A 24,036-nucleotide genomic window follows, 5' to 3' on the forward strand; every position below is an offset into this window, starting at 1 on the left:
GCATACAAAAATACAGTTCTCTTCAGATACCAAACCTATGGATAATTCATCCACAGCAGAATGATTTCAGAAAAGGTCATGAGAAGGAGGGACTAAAACAAACAAGCAAAATCCAAACAACCAAACAAACCCCATCACAAAAAACCCAACCAACACCCCCCTACACACAACAAAAAGGTCTCCTAAAAGATCTCCCTCCTTTCACTCTTCTTAAATCTCAATTACACAGGGCTCTGGACTCCAATATCCATCAGCACATCCACGATCCACAACACTGACTGTTCATAATGCAGTTTTATTTTTTTCCTTTGTACAAAAACAAATATAAAATTTAAATCCAATAGAAAGTGTATACTAGCAATGACAAGTTTACATTACAACGAGACAGGACAATGCGATGTGTATTGAACACCACATTAGTTTTAAAACTCTCAGTGATACATGCACTATATAAAAACTGCTAGAACTTTTATTCTATTTCTACCAAGAATATCCAGGTACCAAGATACTCAAGAACCAAAAGTAATCTTGATAGGTGGTATCTACAAAATTAGACCTTTTCCACACACAAGAAGAAACCAACATTAATAGAAACATTTATCATTCTTTGTTAAAATCCTCTCACAAAAAGCCATACATAAAATTCTTAGTAGATACAGAAAAAGCTCAGAAGCTGCTAGCATAGGTAACCATTCAGTAGTTTAGAGAATCTTTTAGACATTTTGAAGAGATACTGTAATTTTCAATCTGTATTTTCCCCACAAAGCCAGAACTATGTCGACTCCTGTTTCAAAACCTAGTCAGTGGTTAAAACTAGTTCTTGAGTGAAGTCAAAGAGTAGTGTACAAAATATTTAACAGAACAGGGGTGTGCCTGTTTACTTCTTGAAGAAAGTCTTTTCCACATTCAAGGTTTGTTTATTTGTCCCATAAACAAGATTGTACCTGAGGGGTGAAACAAAAACAAGGGTTACCATCATCTGCAAACAGAGTTAAACTTTTTTCCATGAAAGCATTAAGTCCACAGAGCACAGCCAAGCCACCTCACCAGTCTTGTCCAGCCTCCCTGAGGTCAGTGAGCCCAGGGAAGTGCATGTTTGGATAGGTGGCCAGCTCCTATTTCTAGAGACACACAGCCCTGTTGATGCTCTGTGGAGCCTGGGGATGGGGCCTGCTGCCAGCAGCCTGCTCTTCCCCCAGTGCTGGCAGCAGCACCTTGTTCCCCACTGACTGACATTGATCATACACATCGCTGCAAGAAGGGCAATCCTACTCTGGGAGACTCAGCCCACACTGCAAAGAAGCAGTGAGCATTATATTGGAACACTCACTTATGTTCAGAGCAGGCTGGAGCAGCACCCCAGATCCCCAACCCTCTATTCGACCTTGGCCCTCACTATCTGACTGTCCAGAAAGCTGGGTCCTATTCAGCAATTCACTACCCGTAAAGAGCTGTTTCCTCTGCACTCAGGGGAACTATGGCTATTAAAGGCTCTTTTATACCCACAACCTGCCACACTTCCTTCTGTTACCTTGACAGCCAAAATGTTTTTTTTTTTCCCTGCTCCAAGTTGTATTCCCAATAATATAAAATTAAAGGCAAAAAAAAACCCTGCAAGTGCATTTTTATAATAGTTATTCAGTAGTTCCAGACTTCTTTTACCACTATTACATAGCTGATACTCAACTTCTAAGCCAAAAAGTACTTACAGATGCTGCTTACCTGTAGGATTGTGCCGGATGAAAAATACAAATGGTCTGTCTACTATGAACCAAGGAGGGGATGACCTGGCTATTAAAATTGCAGCTTGAAAAAAAAAAAGTCTAGAGTGAGACAAATCAAGCACAATAATGCATTTTATACTCTATCAAAGTAAAGTTTCCTTGTAGATGTATATATGCATTTGTGTATATATATCTGTAGGCTTGAAGAGGTGCAGACAAATGCCTAAAACCTACTAACTCGGACATTTAAAGCCACACAGGTCACATGACCTTTCTTACAGGAAGCATTTAAAAAGACATAAGACCCACAGAGAGCTGGAAGTCTTGGTTTGTCACCCAAAGGCTGTAGCTTACTCCTCTTTGTAACCTGGATAGCCAGAACGTGCTATCAGTGGCCTGACAAAGTCTAAGCTATGAGAAGACACTTCTAGAGAAGTATGCCTGTTAATACTTCTTACAGTGATCAACACTGGCAAGTTGAGATTTGACTGAGAAATCACATAAACCCCATTAACTGATGTGAGTCCAAGCACACTGCTGCAGGGATCTCCCAGTGGGCTATCTTTGCCTAGTGCCAAGGCCTTCTAATGGACTTTTCCCAATTACAGTTATCAGTACAATTGCTTACTTGTTGCTGCAGAAGCTTTGGTTCCATCTTCACTAACTTCAATTTTTGTCTTTTGCAGAACATTAGATACATGAAGACCTTCTGTTCCTGGAAGACACAAGGAGAACAGCACCTTCAGTAAAACTCACTGAGAGAGTCCTGAAGTACTGTGCAGCTAAGCAGCTCTGTCAGCATGGCCCAGAATACTAAAAGCTGCTACAATCCTGCTGGAATCCCAAAGCTGCAGTGCAGAACAATACCTTTGAATACAGTCACTAAGTGAGTAATTACAAAAATAGGGACTAACCTCCTTCCTCCCCAATTTTCAAGTTTGCTTATTGTTGGTTTAAGTTAGAAGTGCTCACATGCATTTTTAGTTTTAATTTTAAAAAATCTGAAAAATTTTGCTATCTGAATTTAAGTTACACTCCCATGTGTCTCAATGTCAGAGGAAAAAAAAAGCACTTAGCAACATACCTTGCTTTCAATGAAACACAGGCATTTGTTTCCAAATTAAATGAGCACAAGGTAAGTTTTTTTTTGTTAGACAGTTCTATAGAAGCTAATCAGGATTTTAATGAAAGCAGAGAAGAGAAATAAGATGACATTTTACAACCATGAGTTCAAAAGTGTTTACACCCCATTTTCAAATACTAATATTTACAGCTCTGAGTTGGTTCAGTCCCTTAAAGTGTGAATGTTTTTCACGCAGGCTTTCTTAGAGCTCAAGTCACTAAACACATACTTCAGGGAAGGTTACACATTGTAGTTGCAGTATTTGGTACAGACTAAGGCATGGTATTGTTTAAGTCCTGCCAAAGATTTCAGACAATGCTTGAGACCCTCAGGTTGCAATATCAAATCTTAACAAGCTGACAAGCATGATTTACTGCTGTAATGTAAGATGAGGGAGGAAAAAAGCCACTGCAATGTTGAACAGAAGCAAGCAGTCATGCCTGGCTGGCTACAACATAAAACCAGCTCCAATGTCATGGCAACACTTAGCCAAGAGAAAGCAGACAACTGCATTGGTAAAGCAGCACTTTATTCAGAGCTAGGAACTATGAAGGGTCACCGTGAATTAAAACAAAAAAAGCCTTACTTGTTATTTTTGCAAAGTTTGCCTTTGACTGGTCAAACATATCTGTAATACCAAGTGCTTGCAGAGGTTCCTTTAAGTCTGTTTCTGCTTCTGCTGTAAATCTGGTTGGAACAAAAAAAAGATGCATCAGTACTATGCAGGAAAGTCACCTGAAGTATTCCTTCTCCTGTATCAGATGAGATACATTTAAAACAATCCCCCAATCACTCCCTGAAGAAGGAATGGATTGTATGAGTACTTACTTTGGTAAAATAACCTGCACTCTTTTTGCTACCATGGTTGTCATCCAGCTTCCTATTGTTTTAGTGCTGATGTGGGGGATGATAGCAGAGAGTGGCGTTGTGCTTTCGGTGGGCAGTGCAATCAACATGCTGATCATTTCCCCGTGGTATGGCAGCTCAATGATGTTGTACCACAGCTCATTTGGGGTACTTGTAGTGCCTAAAATAATAGAAACAAACGAACCCAAACAAACTAGTGAGCCATAGCCATTACAGCCTTAAATCTCTACCTTAACACAATTACTACTAGAAGAGTCTCTCAGGAAAGCTTTGCCCACACCTCAAAACCAACTCTAAGAGTCCAAGACTTTCTGTTGGGCAACCCTTCAAAAAGCATAGGCTCTGTACAGATGCTAGTATGACATAAAACACAGACAGGATGACACTATGGAGCATATACTCATTTAGCATACATATACAATCTCACCAGCCCAGATTAGCAAGCCAGCTATGCTAGAAGTGACCAGGTCAGTGAATTAACTGGATCTCTGCTTCAGATCTCACCTGTACCAGAACCAACTGTGAACTGAGAATAAAAATAAAGCAAGGAATAGCAGCAGACCATCTTTCCAAACTGAAGAGTTTTGCAGACAAGCTTCTTCCTCCAAGAGTTATTGCAAGACCTCCTGGTTCCTGTCTGAAGTAGTCTGTTGCATTTGCTTAATTTTCTTGCTTAATGAGGATCTGATTAGGAAGCAATCTGAAGTCTTTCAAGATAGTGAAAAGCAGCCACTTTGAGGCAGTGCAAGAGGCCAATTAGATGAGATGGAGGGAGATAGCAACACATCCAAGTTACAGCAAGACTGTCTTTGAGCAACCCTCTCCTCCTCCAAGCTCCCTTTGCTTACTGTGGGATTTCTGGCATGTGGCTGGAAAGCAAATGCTTTTTATAGTAGTTTCAAGTTAAATTTTGTCAGTTTAACTACAGACAGTATTTCAGGCAAGGTTTTAGGATAACAACAAGATCTTATTGTCTTTCCCCTTTCTTCATCTAAATCTGTACTCGACAGTCCAAGCTGAAAATCAACAGCTTCGTTACAAATTTAATCTTGTTGCCAGCGCCATGAAAGCTGCTCTAAACTCATATTGCTACCAAACTGGCAGCATTGCACCTCTGTTTTGCAAGAATCATGTCAAAGTTGGCAGTTTCATTCTTCCTGTTATTATGGCAGTGGTTCTCAGGCTGGATCCTACACATCTAACACTGGTTGCAGAATTCAGCTCCAGGACAGTCACACAAGGCAAACTGTCCAACAGGTAAATGCTGCTTTCCTGATTTGCTACTATCGTTACTGAGGCAAACTGAACAGGAGGGGAGCTCAGCTTCAGTCAGCTAATGGGACTGAAGATACTTAAGATATTTAAACTTTTAAAGATCCCATTGCAAGCATGGATAAAATAGAAGCCCTGTGTTAGGAAATCCAGAGATAAAAAAACCTCATTTGAGTCCTCAGGAAATGAGTAACTCAGCAGTATTTCTTTTGTTCCTTTTTAGCCTTAATTTCTCTACCTTAAACATAGGCCAACATAATGGATATTATAACCATCATCAGAAGTCAAAAGCTTTCAAGTCTTGCTAAACCCCACCTTAAGTTATGAACTCATTTGAAACTCCAGAATTAGTATATACTGCAGTATATACTCACACTTTCAGCAGTTAAAGTATTTCATTACCTCTGCTCTAATATACAGGTTTGGGACAAAGTCACAGCTGTAAAGTCTACTATTATTAGTTGAGCACAACTGACAGTTCAAGTAGTTATTCAAAAGCACAGTGTGTCTTGCTTATAGATTTATAGCAAGCTGTATTCTCAGGCCTATTTCTCAGAGTGTATTTAGCACACATGGAAGTTAGTTCCAGGCAGCACTTCTTAGAAGGATGCAACACAAGTTTTTAATCAGAGCATCCATCTTACTTTGACCACTAAAATCCCCATAAGGCTGCAAACTGGAGCTCTGAAGTACGTTGTCAGTCACATCAAGCTGCTGGTGTCAGCTCTGAGAGTCTCTGATGGAAGTCTGGCAGAACCTGCTGAACTTCTTTTCACTTGTGACTCAATCTGAAGAGCAGTTTCACACCTCAGGAGATACAGCCAACATTCTAACCCAGCTCCTCTGGCTCCCATAGGACTGGAGACTGTGCAAGTCCCATTTCTTTATCTGCAGTAAAATATAAACTGAAACTCCAATCTTTCTCTCATATACAGCTCACCATCAGGTAAGCCTCTACCATACTGCCTGTTGGCAGCTTTCTTTTATTCTCAGCCCTTATAAACATGGACTTTTGTTTCTTACAGCAAAGCTTAACCAGCATGCAAATTTCTCAATTTGGGTACTTCAGACTTTTCCTTTTGAAGGCAAAGGATAAGGCAATACTTGACAGAGTATCCAGCCTTAAGGCAACTGTGTTAAGTACCTTGCCCATGCCTCAGCAGCAGGAGACACTTCTGTAACAATCCATCTATATCAGCTCCAAGAAGCAACACCATTGAACACCACATGCACAGCAAGCTCCTGGAAAGAGCAAATCCTACACCCTTTGTTGGTGGTAGTGGGAGTCACTGAGCTTACCACAGCGGAAGATGGACAGCTGGGACAGCATAGGAACTTGGTAGGTCTTCCCATCAGCTCCATAAAATGGGCGTTTCTTGGTATTTTCAGGTCGAAAACGTGATTTCCATAAGCCCTTGAAATACACAGCATTCACTAACACCAGTCTGGTCAAACTGCCTTCAATATCATCTGGAGCTACAACCTGATCAATCATACCTAGAAGAAATAAAGGAATTCTTGAGTATTTGCTGTTGTAACACTGTATTTTTGAAGAACCTGACACACATTACTTTAAACCCCTTGGCCCGTGAGTGTGCCAGCTCCTCATGGGACAATATATTAAAAATTCATAAAGTCAGTGCTATTCTTTGTCAAAAAGTAAACTTCTGGGATAACTACAAATAAACATATCTTGCTAACCGATAGCCTGATGTTTTAACAACTAACAAGGCTCTACCTTTTCCAGCATGTAAGCAGATCTAAGACTACATGGCATAGTTTCAGCTGGAACACCTCCCCATTCACACACTGCTTGCAACATTGCTATGCAAAACTGGTGATGTGGTCGAGAAAGAATTTGACAGCCTCACTTGACAAATAACACATCCAACATCATTAACACACTCCTCACATCCAGGAGGGACTTGTTTTAGCTCCGGAAGGTACCAAACACATAACACCCCTAGAGTGGGAACATGCTGCAAACGTGATCTCTGGCTTTAGTGTATGTAAGCTTTACAATTGGTTCAAGAGGTCTGAAGCATGAGGAGTTCTGTCAATACAGGGTTAGTTATGAATCCTCCACTAAATGTGAGTCCTAAGAACAGGGGGATATCGTAGGACAGTTTAGGGCAGTCAGAGCAAAAGCTGAACTGCCCTTTAGCTTCCTGTGAGTCTGATTTACTGAGTAAAACATCTGAGTTACCTGAAAGCATGTATGTTTGAGAAAGCATGGACCCAAGATAACTGTGCTTGGATTTCTCACCAGGTACATGAATGCTGCTCTGATCCCATGGATGGATGGGATGGACACAAACCCCAAACACATCCCTCCAGGCCACCACACAGGCACATCAGCTGGGGCAACAAGACTGCTGGTTCCTGACCCACCAGCTCTAAAGCATCACACTAATACCAGCTAAGACAGTTTTGAGCTGCAGAATAGAGCTTTCTCTACCTCCCTATATCTTTCTCCAGTATTTCCATCAAAATTGGAGGTCTCAGGCACCACCCTGCCATGGACAAAGGCACTCCCCAATACTCACCCCTTGTTTCATTTTTCACCCATTGGTTGATGGAATCACATGCTGCATTTGGGTCCTCGAAGTCCACACTCTTGACACTGCACTGAAACACCTCTTTGTTCCTTGTAACAAAAGGCACTTCCATTTTAAAGCCACTCTTTGCAAACACTGCATTAGCAATTGTTACAATGTCTTTATTCTTTTTTGAGACTATCAGCCTGTTTATCTTCTTTAAGGCTTTACCAACTCCTAGTTGGAAAAAACAGTAAGTTTAATTTAGAATAACGTGATAAACCAACAGTTACTTTATATGCAACTATTAATGATATGAAAAGTCAGACATTAAGTGCTGGACTAGAAAAGGAAGACCAAAGCAAGCATTCTGAAGGGACTTCCAAAACACTCCTTTCTTATATGCATAACACTACTGATTCCCAGCAAAAACATGAACTCCACTATGATGCCTGCTGCACCTCTAGCTGTCTGCTCAGAATGTTACAGATAGCGCTTGGAATTATACTGAGGTTCAAATATTAGTGCAGAGCTACAAATCATGCTCTTCCGCAGAACAAACTGTTTCATATCTCATAAACCAGATCAATTGTCAGTTCTGTGACAATGACAAAAAGTCAAAGGGCCAGCCTACTCACTCAGAGTTCTGCAGGATTTGCATAACAAATGGTCTTGAGCATCGGAATGTAAAGCAAAAATTGTTTTCTTTACTTCCTTTCCATTTACTGGAGAATAAAGGAAGCTGTCAAGAGTTTTATTATAAACTTCCAAGTTGAGTCTTAGCTTCCTTAAAAACTACGTCCTGGCCTAAATCAGCTACAAGCAGGAGTTAATCTCATAACACATGAGATTGCCTCTAAAAAAAGGAAGAGGGAACGCAGTAGGTTCCAGTGCTTAGTCAAGATCCTCAGGACCTGAAAGCAGATTGTACAAAGTGCTTGCTAGCTCCTTCACTGCGTGTGAGGGGAAGCATATGGCAGCACAGAAGAACTGCTATGCTCACCATACCCAGTTCTCCCGTGTTGCACCTCTTCACTGAATGCCTGTCTACACGGGGAAGCTACTGCCATACAGGCAACTTCATGTTCAAGCACTGTATCAAACAGCATCCTTGGTGGCTGTTATTAAAGGGTTCCCTCTGTTTCCCAATACAATTTAGGCAGAAACATTTCCTGACTACTTTCTTATGTAGACAAAGAACAGATACGAAAGGAGTAAATTAGTTCAGAGTTATTCTCTTAGCTGCATGTAAGAAAAAGCCTCAGATGGCTTTGCTGTTTCATGTATCATGAATGCTTTAACAGCACCACTGGTATCAATTTCTACATGTTCACTCTCCAATATTATGGGCAAATTCTTTTGGAGAACATACCATAACAGAGGTTCTCAAACTGTATTCTGTGGACCACTGGTGGTCCACGGAGCACTTGCTGGTGGTCCGGGGAGAGCTGGCTGGTCTCATGATGCTGGCTCTCCTCTTTGCTTCCAGCTGCTAAATTGCATTAAAAGACAGCTAAAGACAAATTAAATACTTTTCAACTAATACCTTTCCAAAGAAGCAGTTGCTACAGTTGCCAAAGGACTTTAAGGTAGTCATGAAAAAGAGCAAGGGAAACCTGTGCAAGGACAGAGGCAGCATCCCATAACCAGCCTCTGACCAGGCAGTGGCTACCTTCTAAGGTGTTTGAGAACCTCTGTGTCTCACAGCTAGGATTAGGAAGTCTGAAGGCCAAATAAAACCAGTTGACATAATACTTCAACATTTTTGCAAGTACTTAGATTTTAAGCATTCAGATATTCCTAGAGCTGATGATCCCATGAAGAGATTTCAATCTACATCGTTTAGATGTTAAGGTGTTTAAATAATTTTGTTGTACTTCAAATCCAGGACCAAAACAGCAAAGCAAATGAAGACAGGACAACATGTTATATGACAACATGTTATATGACGATACTGCTCAAGATTTAAATGTGCACTTACCTCCTGGAGGGTTTTCTATTCTTGGAAGTAAGGCAGAATGCTGGCACTAAGATGTTAAGTCTTGCTGGCAAACACTCACAAAAATAGCATGCAAATTAAAGCAGTAAGAATCTTCAGCCTACTCCCTCTGGAGGGGCAGACATTGGCAGAGGAATATGAACACAGATGCATGCAGTGTCAGGCACAGGCAAGCAGCAATGGCTGTTTCAAGAAGAGGGCACTACAAGAACTACACATACAGGGATTCTGACAGCAGAAACACACAAACAAAACTGAAGAGCAAAGTGAAAGTATCAATTGTATGGTTAGTTTGCACTGCTTTTAGTGAGGTGCCAAGATACATCCTCTTGCCCCGTTATCTAAGGAGTGGCACATTACAGGTTGTTCAGCACAGCCTGAAATGGAGCCACTTTCCTGCTCAGAGCTAGCACTGGACCACCATCCACCCTGTTCTGGAATACCAATTTGGCAAACACAAAGGAAGTTCTAGCCAGGGCCCTCAAGTCATTAACCAAGCTGCTTATAAGCCAGTTTGGGTATATGTACATACCCATGCTCAAATTGCCAATTAACTTCAAGGATGTCCATTCTGTGCTTTGGTAAACAGAGTTAATTGGTGCATGATGCAATCTACCACACTTTGAAAGCCATCTCATACATCATGGAGAGTCTGACAAAACAAACCCAAAACCACCTTAGGATCACTGACCATTTACACTGTATCTCATCATAGTTGTCAGCTGCTTCTTTGTCTTGCCATCAGCTCCCAGCTGCAACACCCCCAGGACAGATGCAATCCCGTGAGGAGAAACAACAACATTGTCCTGAGGCTTAGCTTTCACTATTTGATTGAAGACCTGGATTCCAACATCAGAGCTAAGCTCCTCCAGAGGATAAAAACTGAACTGGGAACATACAGACATTAAAGTCCCAAGAACAAAGAGGAGAGAAAAGTGCCAGTTCATGATTCCTGGTTGGAGATACCTGTAAGAAAACAAGAGGGGGAAGTTGAGTCAGCTTTCACAAGTACAGCATTTTTAACATAAATTCTTATTCCCCTAAAGAGCAGGCAAGTCTTGCACACGTGCCACACACCATTCACAGAGCTCTGGCAATGGGACACAACTCACTGTGTTTTACTTAGCACTACCAGGATTTTAGGTCTAGGGGTTTCCAGATGTAATGATAATCATGACATAGCTAGATATCAGTGCCTATATAAAGGAAAAAAGCCACCAAAAGTTAGGAAACTCTCTCACAACACCCTAGTCCAGATAGTTTTGTGTCTCACTTAAATGAGCCTTGGCATTCTGTTTAAATTGCCCTTTATGGTAAATGAGTGCTGAGACACATGGTAGGGCCCTCACCCACCAGTATGTGATGCACAGTACACCTCATAGATCATTTTCTGCAGTGAACAGAAGCATACATACATATGCAAACAGACCTTCTGTTGTGGGAATTTACACCTGCCTAGAACAATAAGAGTTAGCTGCATAATTGGCATTCTCAATAACAGGAATGTAGAGGAAAATTTTAGATTTTAAAATGCAAATATTGAACTTGGATTTCAACCTGTACTTCTCCATTTAAGAAAATAGAGCACCTAATGTATACAGAATGAAGTTAATATTCAAAATGGGTGTATCTTCATCTGCAGGTCTAACACATGACAGAACTCAGTATTATTACCCAAGAGCTCCAAAGAGCTGAAGCACAAGCAGCATCAACATTTTGTTCAGGACCTGATTATAGACAGCCAAACCCAAATGTCAAATACTGAGCACTATAACTACTGTGCTGTATTTCCTCCTCATGAAACTGCCTTCAACCCTTTTTGTTAGGGAAAAGAGATACTTAGAGAAATATGGAATAATCTCCAATTTGCTTAAATTATATTCCCAGTTCACAACATTTTTAAGACATTTCATTTACGCAGTTCACAGCCCTGACTTCCATTTCCAGGCCAGCCAGGAGCCTGTTCCCTCATTGACTTCAGAAGAAAGGCTGCAGAAGGTGTACAACTGAATGAAGTGTTATTTGCATAACAAATGCAAAACCAGGTCTCTGCTGCCCAGGAGCCCCCTGTGCAGCAAGCTGGCACACTTGCTCTTCTAGGTGCAGCACCCCAGGGTGCTGGGGCCCAGCAGAGGCACAGCCTTGTCATTCCCAGCCTCCTCCCACACACCCCAAGGAGCTGTGCCATCGCCAGCCTACCTACGCCGCGAGTTCAAACCACGCTGGAGCACTTGACTACCAGAAAACCAGCTGGTGTTTGTACAGATTTGCTTAATCATCTTTTAATAGCATGTACTTTAACTGTGCTAAAACACTTGAAAGTGACAAATACAGCATTTCCACTTTCTTCTACACCATTTGGGGGGACGAAGTTGGCTTTGTCGCAGTTTATCGTTGCAGAATAAACCAAATGCTGAAAATGCAATAATGCAGGAGTTTAGACATCTTTGTCCCCCAAACCCAACTTTACTATACTTCTGACCAGAGGAACTTGCTGATTTGAGTTATGCAAGAAAAAAATGAAAACTCTGTCCTATAAAGTGGGGTAGCAGCCCACCTAATAATTAAGTCTTCTCCATAAACCTACTAATCCCCCAAGCAGTTCTGAGGTCACTTAAACACAATTCCTTCCAAAGGAGCTTCATATCAGCCATCTACTGCAACTACTCAAGCTTAGTCCAAAATTTAGACTGGACTGGGCTTGCTGCAGCTGAGACCAGCAGGAAGAAAACCCAAGCACCACGCATTGGGTTTGCAACCCCCTGAGGCAGGTTACGTGAGTCACTCCTACAAGTCACTCCTACGTTTGTCTTGCACCCCTCACCACCAGCTACAGCAAGAAAATGTCATGGGGGAGAGCCAACAGCCTGACAGGGAAAGTAAACTTGCACTTTTCAAAATAAATTAAAATTGTTAAGGAACACTCTTCAGTGTTCTTTGATGCTAACACAAACCACCTGAAACCTCTAGTTTTGTTCTTAAGGGCAAGAATTCCTTCTCTCACAGGCAGCAGCTCCACACTGATGGCACTGCTGCCTTGTAGGAGGCACTCCAAGAAAAGCTACTTTTAGGGCTAGATTTTAGGGTTTACTTTGGTGGTTTGGTGGCCATCTCTTCTCCCAAACCTGGAAACCCAAGGGGTAATTTAAACAAATTCTTAATCCAGATATTAAGCAGACTTATAACTTGACCTAGTATCTTGGCAAAAAGAAACTTCAAGGCCCTAAAACTCTTACAAAGTCTTACTGGATACACTTTGAAGCAAGCAATGGTGCATGTCGGTGCAACACAGCCTGTCCCACATAGTGATGGACAGGGACAGTATCAGGTAATCACAGAGCACAGTTTGAGCTGCAATCTGAAAACCAGGCTTTTGACCAAGGGAGCTCCACCTGATCCTGACAGCAAATCACAAGAAATTAGGCTATATTGAGGGCAATCTACCCTTGATACATTATATGGCAAGAAACATACTATGAGGGCAGAGACAGCAGTGACACTTTGAAATCAAATAACACAATGTTTCATTGTCTTTTAGGTACTTCATCTGCACAAGCCTAACTGAAGTCAGATTCTTCTCTTCTTGACTTTCCCAGACTTTATTGCAAGTCTCCAAGTTTCCTATTTCACTGATGACAGCCCCTGACAGACTCAGGGTGACAGCCTCGTATTTTCCCCATAGCATGTGAAGCCATGTCAAAACAACCCAACTCTGCTCCCAAGGCCACTGCTGGAGAACTTTGTTTTTTTTTCCGTTTCAACCGCTTACCTCCTGCATCCCAGAATTCTCCATATTTGCCTAACCTCTCCCTCCTCACACACCATTAAGACGGGTTGGGGGTCTCTGTTTTGGACCACAATCTCTAGCAGATACCTATTCAATAAGTGAAATAAAGTCATGCAGTGCTCTGAGCATGGAAAAAGAATAAAAGCACTTTTGATCACAAGTTATGGAGCAGTCACTTCTTGCCCTGGCCCTGCTGTGGCCACTGGTAACTGAGGAGACAATTGAATCTCTGAGAAGAAGTGGCACCCCTGCAATTGAAGTTTCCATCATGGATTTCAGTAAAATCAATTTCTATGCAGTCCAGTATCAAGAAGTGCATTTGCATATCCTGAAAGAAACAGCTTAAGCACAGTGCTGGGAGAAGAAATCCAAAAGGATGTATGATGTGTAGGATGGAAAACAGCTGACCTGCTATACAGAATATCAACAAGCTTTCAACAAGCTTTCATAACACTGAAGCTAAAAACTTAGTGATAGTTAAATCTGAATCTAATGCTTCAGAAAACCAAACAAAAATACAGGCTAGGCATTTCTTTGCCTATGACCTTTATATTTTTTATAAAGTTAAACTGAGGAGGAGGAAAGTGTATAGGCAAATTCATTTACATAAGTGTGGGCTTTTGAAAGATGCTGGATCAAAAAAAGCCCCTCTGTAGGGTAGGCTGCCCACTTCTTAGACTGAGCACTTACAGGAAGGACAACATCCACAATTTAAACTTCTCAATACGCAATGGAAATGCTGTCACTAACCCAAAGAAATGTAGCCAGTGTTATCATACATTGCAACTTGTTATGCAAATCCAGTTCTTAGCCCTAATGCTAGAGTTTCTGAGCAAAACAGATCAGTGTCACACATTCATCTAGATGAGAGATGCCATCTCCACAGCAAGCACACCAAGAACTCAACTCCCCCTGGCTCACAGAGCAGCACCGCCCCAAGTCCTGTACATCACACTGAAGCACCAGTTATAACTCCATCTAACTGCAGAGCCTAGCCTAAGCCACAGAAGAATTTTTAGACAACTATTCCACTCAGGCACAGAGCTCTGGGGAAGGCAGAGGAGGACACAGCAGCACATCCTATGTACACTGATGGTTCTGTGCTGTATCATGACAGATGATGGAAAGTCTTCAGGTTCCCAATCTTGGGATGAGCTCAGCTTCATGCTGGTGTTGCAAACACCCAGATGTATTGGGCTGGATTTTCAATACTCACTAGGCTCAGCTATTCAGATTACCACCATAGTACCTAGTTTAAATTTTTTAGATGGAATTATTATGAAAGTAGTTATATCAACAAAGATGATGTGATGCTTTCAGCCTACATTTATAGAATGCTTGTTACAAAAGCAAAGTTATATTAATACAGGCTGTTTAATCTGTGTCTAGAAAAGCATTTGGTGGAGCAGAGAAAAGTTACATCTTCAGCCCCAGGCAGAAAATACTGCTAACAATGAAGGTCCTCCTACAGCAGAAAACTAGCTTAGGAAGGACTACATTTTCAGAGAGCCAAACCAAGCTGCTGCAATCTTCCCAAGAGGAAGAACAGAAATTAGTTTGGTTCAAGATCAGAGGCAAAAACATGATCTGAAAAAATGCCAATATTTAATATCTAAGTTGGAGAAAAGGCCTGTCCCAGAGAGGCTAAAGAACACTTTGCAGTGGATTGAGGATGAAATAATCAACTATACATAGATTTTTATGTACGTGTAATGACTGCACTATGAGACACTTCCAAGTGTTTATTTTCAAGCCTGACTTCAACAGCAATAATGTAAAATCCAAAAAGCTCCTTCTTGCAGTTGCAAGATTGATTCTGTAGTTTCTTTAAAGATATATCTTTGAAGCATGAAGGAGTTTAGAACCAGACTGCACTTCTGTGAATAGCTGTAACCAAACAGCAGCAAGCGCAGCTAAAGGGACTAAAACTGAAGAGAGCCTCACAGCATAGCTGGTCTCACTGTATTAGGCCCAAAAACCTCAGAGCCCCTGAGCCCACGTGGCAGGCACTGGGCAGCCTCTGTGATCTGAGAAAGCCAGCCTGGAACAAACATTCAGGGACCTCTCCAAGCCTGAGATGTTGATGTTTCCATGCCACTGTCATCTGGGCTACTAATTTAAAAGTCTTATTTCAATTGACATGTGAGCTGAAAGAAAGCAGCTTCACTTCAGGCATTTAACCAGTTCTCTTCAGCAGGACTGAATAAATACTCAACTAAACTTGTTAACAGTCACTAAAGGAGCTGGCTGAACACACAGCAATTGTTTCTCCCAAGCCAGGAGACCACTCTGGGTGCAGTAGGAAGGTCATGTGCTGAGTCTTGTTTTCTAGCTGGTGGGCTTGGCAGCATGGTAAAACACTCCAGCCTCTTGGTACGCTTCCCTGCACCTCACAGGTGTTCCTGACTAAGCCTTTTACATACCAAAGCCTTCAGCTTCAATATCCTCTCCTCATCCCAAACCTGAGTTCAGCCTGCTGAAGTTCTGGCTCTTCTACATGACAGATCTGGGAAATGTTTCATCTTCCTTCCATATTTTCTGGTACGTCCTGAATGTTGGCTCTTCCTTTTCACCTAACAACTCCTTCTATTATTACTCAATACCTGGAAAGTTTAGTATATGCAGAGCATTTCCAAGAAAGGATGATTGCTAGGTTTTAAACAGCTCAGTACTCACATTGCTCTGAAGAGGAGTAAGTTACTGTCAACAAGATATAAACATAACTTGTACGCAGAGATAAGCTGGAAGTGATGGGGTTTTTTAAAAAATAATTTTATATCTTAAGACTTTGGTCTGACTTCAGGCACAACAGCCAGCATTGCCTATGAATGCAAAAAGCATGGTATTGGGTCTGAACATTTCCTCCCCCAGCCTTAATCCTTTCTATGCTATTCCTATCTCTCCCAGGTTTTTAGTGCATTCTGGAAAGCCTGTTCAGCTGTGTCCAACCAGCCTCCCGTGCCAAGTGGGAATTTCCCTGCAGAGCACCAGCTTGTAAAACCAGCTGGTCCCACACAGGAACCATCTCTTGGTCCAAGCACTGCTCCTACATGAGCAGGAAGCTGGTGTTCAGTGCTTCTTTATGAAGAGTCCTGACCACCACTGTTTTCTGGGAGTTTCTGTTAAGCACGAAGTGCAGAGAGACCAGCTCCATTTCAAACTGTCTGTAGCCTCATGACCAGGCTCTCCAATTCACAAGCTAGACTAATTTTTCTCACCAGGATCTACCTATCTTCGACAGCATTTGGTGGTGGTTCATGGTAGTTAATTACAAAGATCAATTTCACATCATGCAAAGCTGACCAGAGTTTTTTACTTCACCATTGAGTTGTGACTGTACAACAACTACAGAGACACAATTCAGAATTTCAAGAACATAGATAGGCTTTTATGTATCATTTGCTTTTACTTCCATCCCTCATTTATACATGATTTAAAAAGCCAAATTTAGCTCTGCTTCATGAAGCAAATTGACAGGGCAGGGCGCTTAGAGAGACTACTATGGTACTGCACAATTCTGTCACCATTCTCAAATTTTATGTGTTCTCTTGTTACTGTAGGTTCAACCACAATTGCTAAAGTTTCTAGGTATTATTTATCCCTGTATTTAAAGTAGTTTCCACAGAATTCTCCAAGACCTAGTATCAAGTCTTACAGTATCAGAAAGATTAAAGAGAATTATGTTTTTCATTTACTGGTGTCCCTTTATTAAAGAAGTGGTTTGGTTTATCTTCAGTTCTTTATTCAATGTGGGTATTTTAACATAATGAAGAAACCAGCATGGGACAGTCAGCTCGTCAAGAGTAACGCTGCAGAACCAGTTTCCCCAAAAGAGGGAGCACAGCAGTGTTCCACAGCATGGTGGGGAGGCTGTACCCTCTTCTCTGGACTCACCCCAGTAGAGGGAATAGGGTTCAACAGTCATAGCAATTGCCCAAACTCAAGCTCCCACTTTTAGTTTTTGAGTGCAAGAAAGGCCTCATGGAACCACAGTTCCCACATTTCTTGTACATGAACTATGCTCAATGTGCAACCACAGGCTCGTTAGGAGCCAAAGGCAAGCCTACAGCATTGCAAGCTCCCATTAACGAGGTACAGGGTATTAATTCTTTGGCAATGGGCTGTGTAAGTACAGATTTATGAAGTAAATAGTCCACAAGGTACTGGGCTAACCATAGCTAGCGTCTTATCAGGTACCTCACCTCCACCTTCATCCTAAATCCCATCTCCACTTTAGGATTTTACCATCTTTTCTTCCTTAAAAAAATATTAAAGGGAAACCCAGTATACTTATTGATTTTCCCTTGGTGCAGGTATCTCAGTGTCATCTGAAAGCAAGACTCTCACACCACTACATCCCTGCAGCACAAACAAATCTGGTTCTCCTTTTCTCAAGTAACTTTTCATCTGCTGGCCAGTGACACATGCCCTGCCTGCCTCTTGCACCTACCAGGCTGGAAGAGTAGAAACAGCCTTGTGGAGATGGCTCCACGGCCACTTGGGAACTGTGCTTGGAGAAGATTGAGTGTCAAGACCTTTCAGGATACATCCTTCTCCACAAGGGTTAAGACACCAGTATCTCTAACACTTCAACTTAAAGAACTGTCAAGCAAAAGAAAAAAACAACCGTGTAAGAAATAAAGAAAACTAAAGGTACAGAATGGAGTCCTCGAGCCAATAGTTAATATTTCAGAGCTTTGAAAAGGTGGGTGAGTTACTGCAGAGTAGAAGAGAGATGACTGTTGGCCTCCAGATTCTACAACTTTTAGGTTTAGGTTACTCTACAAAAGAGGTACTTACATTTCCTACTAAACAATGCTACAAAGCCCAATTTCCATCACTCCATACTCTATGGTTCAGTCAGGGTTTATAGCATAACTGAAAATTAGGCTTTCTCTGGAGCCATACTATTTTTCATTATTTACATTTTTATTACTCCTGGGAAGCTAAGAGAGGTGGCAGGAACTATCAGCAATACATTATCTAACTACAGCCAACTGGGTTTAGAGATGCCTGATTGGTAACAGAAGATGGGGAGACAGTTTCTCAAGAGGACTTTAAGAAACCTCACTTAAAATAATGCAAGTAATATTGAATTACTTGCATTATTTTAAGTTTTTACTTATCCCTCCTCCTTCAAGAGGAAAGACTACAGCAGTAACAGTGTTGGCAGTTACTCTAAAGGTACATACAGTTGATACAGTCATTTCACTTATATGAATTGGAACTCCAATATTCTCTGTTCATAACAATGACATTCATAAAAACTTGCACTTACACAAGCTCATTGATAGCCAAAACCTGATACTTTAAGCATTTGTACATAGGCAATGCTACCAAATGACAAATTACTTGGAGAGATCAGGAATGCTGTTCTAGCCATTTACTGCACTTGCGGATGGAGATCTGCAGAGTAATGGGTGACTAGCCCTTTATTTATTTATTAATCACACTGTACAACATTAGCAATCAACCACTTCCTATTTGCAAGCTAATTTAGAAACCTTATCTGAAAAACTAGATAGCAAATATAACCCTTAAAGTGTAACGTAGCCAAGTTATTAACATTTAAGATGAAAAATGTATATTGATTTTCTGTATTCAGGACAGCATCACTGAAACAGACCTAAGCTCACAGGAGATACTAGTTTTTAGCAGCCTCTTCTCAGCCATTCCAGCCCTAGCTTGAAGGTTACCCAAAAAGGATAAGGACATTCACATTTCTATTCACAGCACAAACATTTACTTATATTCATCTTTTCCCCCCAGAAAGCTCCAGAAGCAGAACTAGCCAACCACAAGAGCATCAGAAATCCCAGATGCTGTAAGGATGCAGGAATGAAGCCTTGTGCTGGGAGCCTCATCCATATGCTCAGGTAGACACCTCCTCAGTCATCTGCAGGAAGACTTACATTAACCACCTAATAAGAGAATTACCAGCTTTTTAAAGACCTGTATTTAAGAAAACACCCTTTTTGTAAACCGACCTCACTTCTGACTGATCCCACTGGCTTTACTACAGGTTTCTGGGAAGGCAAGACTTAAATTTCCATAGTAAAAAAAGGGACAACTGAGTATGAACTATGCACAAGAATCCTCCAAGAGCAGGTCGTGACCTGGCATATTAAACTGTCTGATTCAGTTCAGCCTGAGAGTTTGTAGGCTGAGTTGTGAGCTGTGTTGGCTGAGCCTCCACGGAGTCCATCACTATTTCTGTAAGGCAATGACGAACCTCTGCAGAGGAAGTAGACAATTAGCTGGGAAAGCAACCTCTTCAGCCGAGCTGCCAGAGCAGCTGGAGGCCTCGGCTTGTTTAACTGCTGAGAAAGCCACATGAACGACTCTTTCTGGAAGAAGAGGGTCTATAGCAAGAGGGAGACACACAGATAATGCACCAACTTCTACATGGCATTTCTTAGATTGCTTCAGGATGTAAAGTTACAGGATAACCGAATGGAAGATGAAAGATTAGTCATGTTCAGTTCTCCTCTTGGTTTTGTACCTGTTAGCTGTCAGAGCCAATGGGAAACTGCCCCTCTCCTAGTCAAACAAAAAACCTCAAACCTCATTGAGTTTTGGGCAAGCAGAAGCTTACAGTTCACACCAGCTGACAGAACCATCTCAGAAGCAGTGAGAAACGTCACTAAATACCTCAACATGCCCTTCTGCAAGAGGCTTAAAGAGCGAGCTGTTAAATAATACAGAAAGCATCTAATATAAAAACAGGCTTGGTCAAAGCTACATAGCTGATGAACATAAATTCATATCCCCTGTACATCAGCCAAACTAAGAGAGCTAGAACGTACCAGCATTTCTCACTAGCGCGTCTGGAGACTCCAGGGGGATTTGCTACAGTAGCTTACAGTCTCTTGGCAACTCATATTTCTCACAAACCAACCTACTTGCACGCCAAGGCCTCTACACATACACAGCCTTGAACAGGCTTCTTCAGTTCAGCACTCGCTGGCCGTCAATCTTGCTCCCTTCCACAACTGCTTCCACGGTCCCAAAACACTGAAGAGAATTTCAGGCTGCTGTTTCCAAAGCCCAGGATGCCAACAGCAGACTGCCTGAAGCCCACACTTTGCACCACATGGCTGAGCATGGTCAGCAAAACTGGCATTTTCTCCACAGGGGCATAATTCCAGAAGATGACTATGCTTTCATACTTAAACTGCTTTGTGGCATAATTATTGGACCCCAGCATAAGGCACCTTCTGATTTCAGCATGAAAACAAGGAAAAAACATCCTTCTGGCCATTACAGGTGAACACCAGACTACAGAAAAGACACAGCAGTTGCCAAAATGCATGTTTTTGCACAGACACAACTGAAGGAGAGGTGCTAATGGATTTAGAAAGCATTTCAGTTAGCATTTAAAGTGTATTTCAAGGCCATGATAAACAGCTCAAGAACTTACAGCTTATGCTAGCACTGCCACTAAAATTGCCCTGTACTTTTCCAGTCCATCATTACTGGCTCTCACTTCAGCAGAGACCTCAGCTCTGCTTACAGAAGTCAAGTATGAACCAGAGTCTATCCCTAAAGAGATAGGAACAAGCAGAACACAGGACAGCTTTCTTTTCCCCACAGCATGCCAGCCTAAACGTGTGTGTAGCTCCAGCTGTAGAAGGCTTTAACCATCACAGAGGAGACATCTGAACACAAACATGGTTGCACATATTCAGCTTTCCAGTTTTTACCCAAAGAAGCTATTTACTTTAATAATAATAAAAACCTTCTTGTATTTTCATACATCCCTAACTTACACTGAATCTTTACATTTACACTAAATCTTTAAATTCATATGTAGGCAACTGACTACTCCATGCTACCACTACCAAAAAGAGGCAATTCTTTATATCACTACACTTATTCAAAAGATGTTTATGGCTAGTATAGGTGCACTGAATTACATGGTTTTTACAGGCCAGCACTTTGCTGTAAAACATGATTTAGGTGACTGGAAAGATGCTGAGGCACATAAAGATGACTGTATCTAGCAAAACTTTACAGATTAGTGATGATTATCCATCTTTTCCCTGTCTTCTCATGTATAAAACCTTGGACCCCAGAGAACCGCAGAATTCATTTAACAGACTAAGTTGACTGGAAATGTTTTGATGATTAGAAATTATTTCCCCATAATTAGTATTACAAAAGAATGCTCTTTCATGCATGCTTGTGATTAAGCAATTCAAGCAGCCCAGATAACCCAAACCCCAGCTTCCAAGAAAAACCTTCCACTGAGCCTCAGCTTTTTAAAGAATGAGCACAGCAGTTCCTATCAAGAATCAAAAGCCACAACCAGCTGCATGAGCCAGGTAGATGCTGTGCCCACCACCACAAATCTCCACCCAGAGCTCCCTCTGAACTGATCCCTTGCTGTGGATACATGCAATTTATATGCATCTCCATTGTAATTCCTAGCAGTAAGGTGAGGTGGTTATTTTTCAGTATTTATACAGACATATTCACTTCAATCTATTCTAAAAATACCTGGTGCAACTTACTGGGCTCCCAGCTTGACATTTTTCTGCCTAACAGATGCTGGTAAGAAACTCTAGGTTAGGAACACATTTCTCCCTGTGAGACTTAGACACTCAGGCTAAAAGTCTCCACATGCCACTAAGACATGCTATTCTCCTGGTTGTCAATGACAACACCAAACAGAAGCTTCAACACTTCTGTATACACCTTGAGACAAAATCCACTGCGGGTTTCTGTTTTCTTTTTTGTTCTGACATGAGTTTCTATTGCCTCCCACATGAGATACATAGAGCTATATATAGATATAAATGTATGTGTGACTATAGTGATGGCCATATCACCAATCAGAGTGATATGATTGGTGAGGAGTTCTTCCACCATCCTCATACCTGGGGAGGGCATAAAACAGCAATGCCCAGAGAAGCTGCCTTCCAGCATCTCAAGAGCACTTGACACAATTTACTTACAGGTTGCCTGACACACAACTTGTCTGTAATTGTAAAAGGCTGTGGACTAGCATTCAACACTCAAAGTTTGCTCCTGTGCCAAACAGCTGCTATTCTCATGAGTTTAATCACACCCCGCAAAATGCTAGATCTCCAACCCAGTACATGCAGTTGAATTAATCTGCTTAATAATTCTGCCTTTTTATTTGCATTGGTCTTCCCCTCACACTCCAAAGGCTCATCTCAGCACTCAGCAGGCATGCAGCTGCTTTTCACTTTCCTCAAGGATGTCTGCAGTTTCTCCGAAGCTACACAGCAGCACAGCTGCTTACACCTACGTACATTTTGTGAACAGTCCCTACGAAATCAGGTTTCTAATGAATTCCTGTGGCAAGCTGGGGACAAGACATCACTGAATGCTCACACCAGAGAAAGTGAAGGAACAAGAGGTCATTTTTCAGTGCAGTGAAAAAAAAAAGTCATTCTACCAGGTTTCTCTTTCAGGAAGTTGCCCAAGAATGTGATTACAACCACAAAAGCCAAACCCCGTTCAGAATCATATGCAAGCATGAGAAAAGGAGAGAGAAATAAATCAAAGGCCTCTAATCCATAAACAGATATTCCCTAGTTTTATGACGAAATTGACATTTTAACACCTATTCGCTACTACAATGGTTTCCCCAAAGGTATTTTTCTGTTAAGATCCTCCAACGTTGCACAGTACTGAGCCAAAATATCAAGCACCATTTTCACCAAGAGACAAAGGACTCTGCATTTCCAAATCTTCCCAGAACGCGATACACGAAGCAGCTCCCATATCACTCCAAAGTGAGCCGAGGTCAGAGTTTTGGTTAACCAGCTCTCCGCTTCAGCACACAACGGGATGCCACCAGCACTATCTAAATCCTGTTACAGTATCAGAACATCACCCGGTCCTCCCCAAAGGGCAATGGCCGTAAATGTTTCTCCCCCGTTACTCTGTCATTCGAAAAGCCAAGAGCATTTCAGTTACTAACTGAATTATGATTTATTACTTCTATTTAGCACAACGCCAGCAAGCTCTCTCTCCCAGCAGACAAGGGACACGAACGAAAGCGAGCAACTTCCTCCAGTTCCCAAGCTCTCCCAGCGCAGCCGGTGCCCGGGAAGTGCCACCTCTCCCGCACCCGGGAGCGAAGCGTCTCCCGCGCCGCGGGCGATGCCGCTACCCGCGGGCTGCCAGCCTCACATCCCGCTTCTTTTGGGGGAACAGCCCTCCCTGCTTTCACAAAGCCGACACGCAGCAGAAACTCGGCGCGCCAGAAGCCCCGCTCCCGGCACAGCGCCCACGCACCCGGTGCTGGGAAACTTGTGCGAGCAGGTAACAGGAGCGCGCCCAGCAGCCGCCGGAGCGACCCCCGCGGCCTCCGGGCTGTCAGCAGCCAAACTTTGGGTCCCCCGGTTCGTCCGCCCGGTGTCCCGGTGTCCTCCCGCCCGCCCCTCCGGCGCGGCCCGGCCGTGCCCGCACGGTGCCGGGCGGCCCCGCTCACCTCGCTCCGCTCCCCGCCGCTGCCCTCGGCCGCGCCGCCCCACGCCCCGCGCCGCTCGGCCGGAGCGCGGCGGCGCCGCCCGGCATTTATGGAGCCCGCGGCCGCCCCGCCCGCCCGCCCGCCCCTCGCCCCGCGCCGCGGGCCCGCCCAGGGCAGCGCCGCCCGGCCGGCAGCGGGGCGGGGGCGAGCCCCGGGGACGGGCTCGGTCTGAGCTCCGTGTGCCGGGGGTGCGCAGCCCCGCTGGCACGGCCGGGTCGGGGAT

At 42.7% G+C, this 24,036-nt stretch overlaps 1 protein-coding gene across 2 annotated transcripts; it reads right to left on the reverse strand.

Moving 5' to 3' along the window:
* Window positions 1–275: 275 nt before the first annotated feature.
* On the reverse strand, window positions 276–23,829 carry SERPINE2 (serpin family E member 2). 2 transcript variants are annotated; one of them, XM_038146243.1, is made up of 10 exons: window positions 23,775–23,829; window positions 10,214–10,488; window positions 8,896–9,015; window positions 7,533–7,760; window positions 6,286–6,483; window positions 3,676–3,874; window positions 3,434–3,534; window positions 2,353–2,439; window positions 1,723–1,806; window positions 276–944 (listed from the first exon to the last, which is right to left on the reverse strand). In XM_038146243.1, exons 2-10 carry the CDS (start codon window positions 10,467–10,469, stop codon window positions 907–909), a joined length of 1,311 nt encoding a protein of 436 aa, XP_038002171.1. In that variant the 5' UTR covers window positions 10,470–10,488; window positions 23,775–23,829; the 3' UTR covers window positions 276–906. The 2 variants fall into 2 exon arrangements, with proteins under 2 accessions (XP_038002171.1, XP_038002172.1); XM_038146244.1 differs by lacking the exon at window positions 8,896–9,015 and having other exon boundaries at window positions 281–944.
* Window positions 23,830–24,036: the final 207 nt, after the last annotated feature.

The sequence above is a fragment of the Motacilla alba genome, chromosome 9, assembly GCF_015832195.1.
Source record: "Motacilla alba alba isolate MOTALB_02 chromosome 9, Motacilla_alba_V1.0_pri, whole genome shotgun sequence".
In the NCBI taxonomy this organism is placed as follows: Eukaryota; Metazoa; Chordata; class Aves; order Passeriformes; family Motacillidae; genus Motacilla; species Motacilla alba.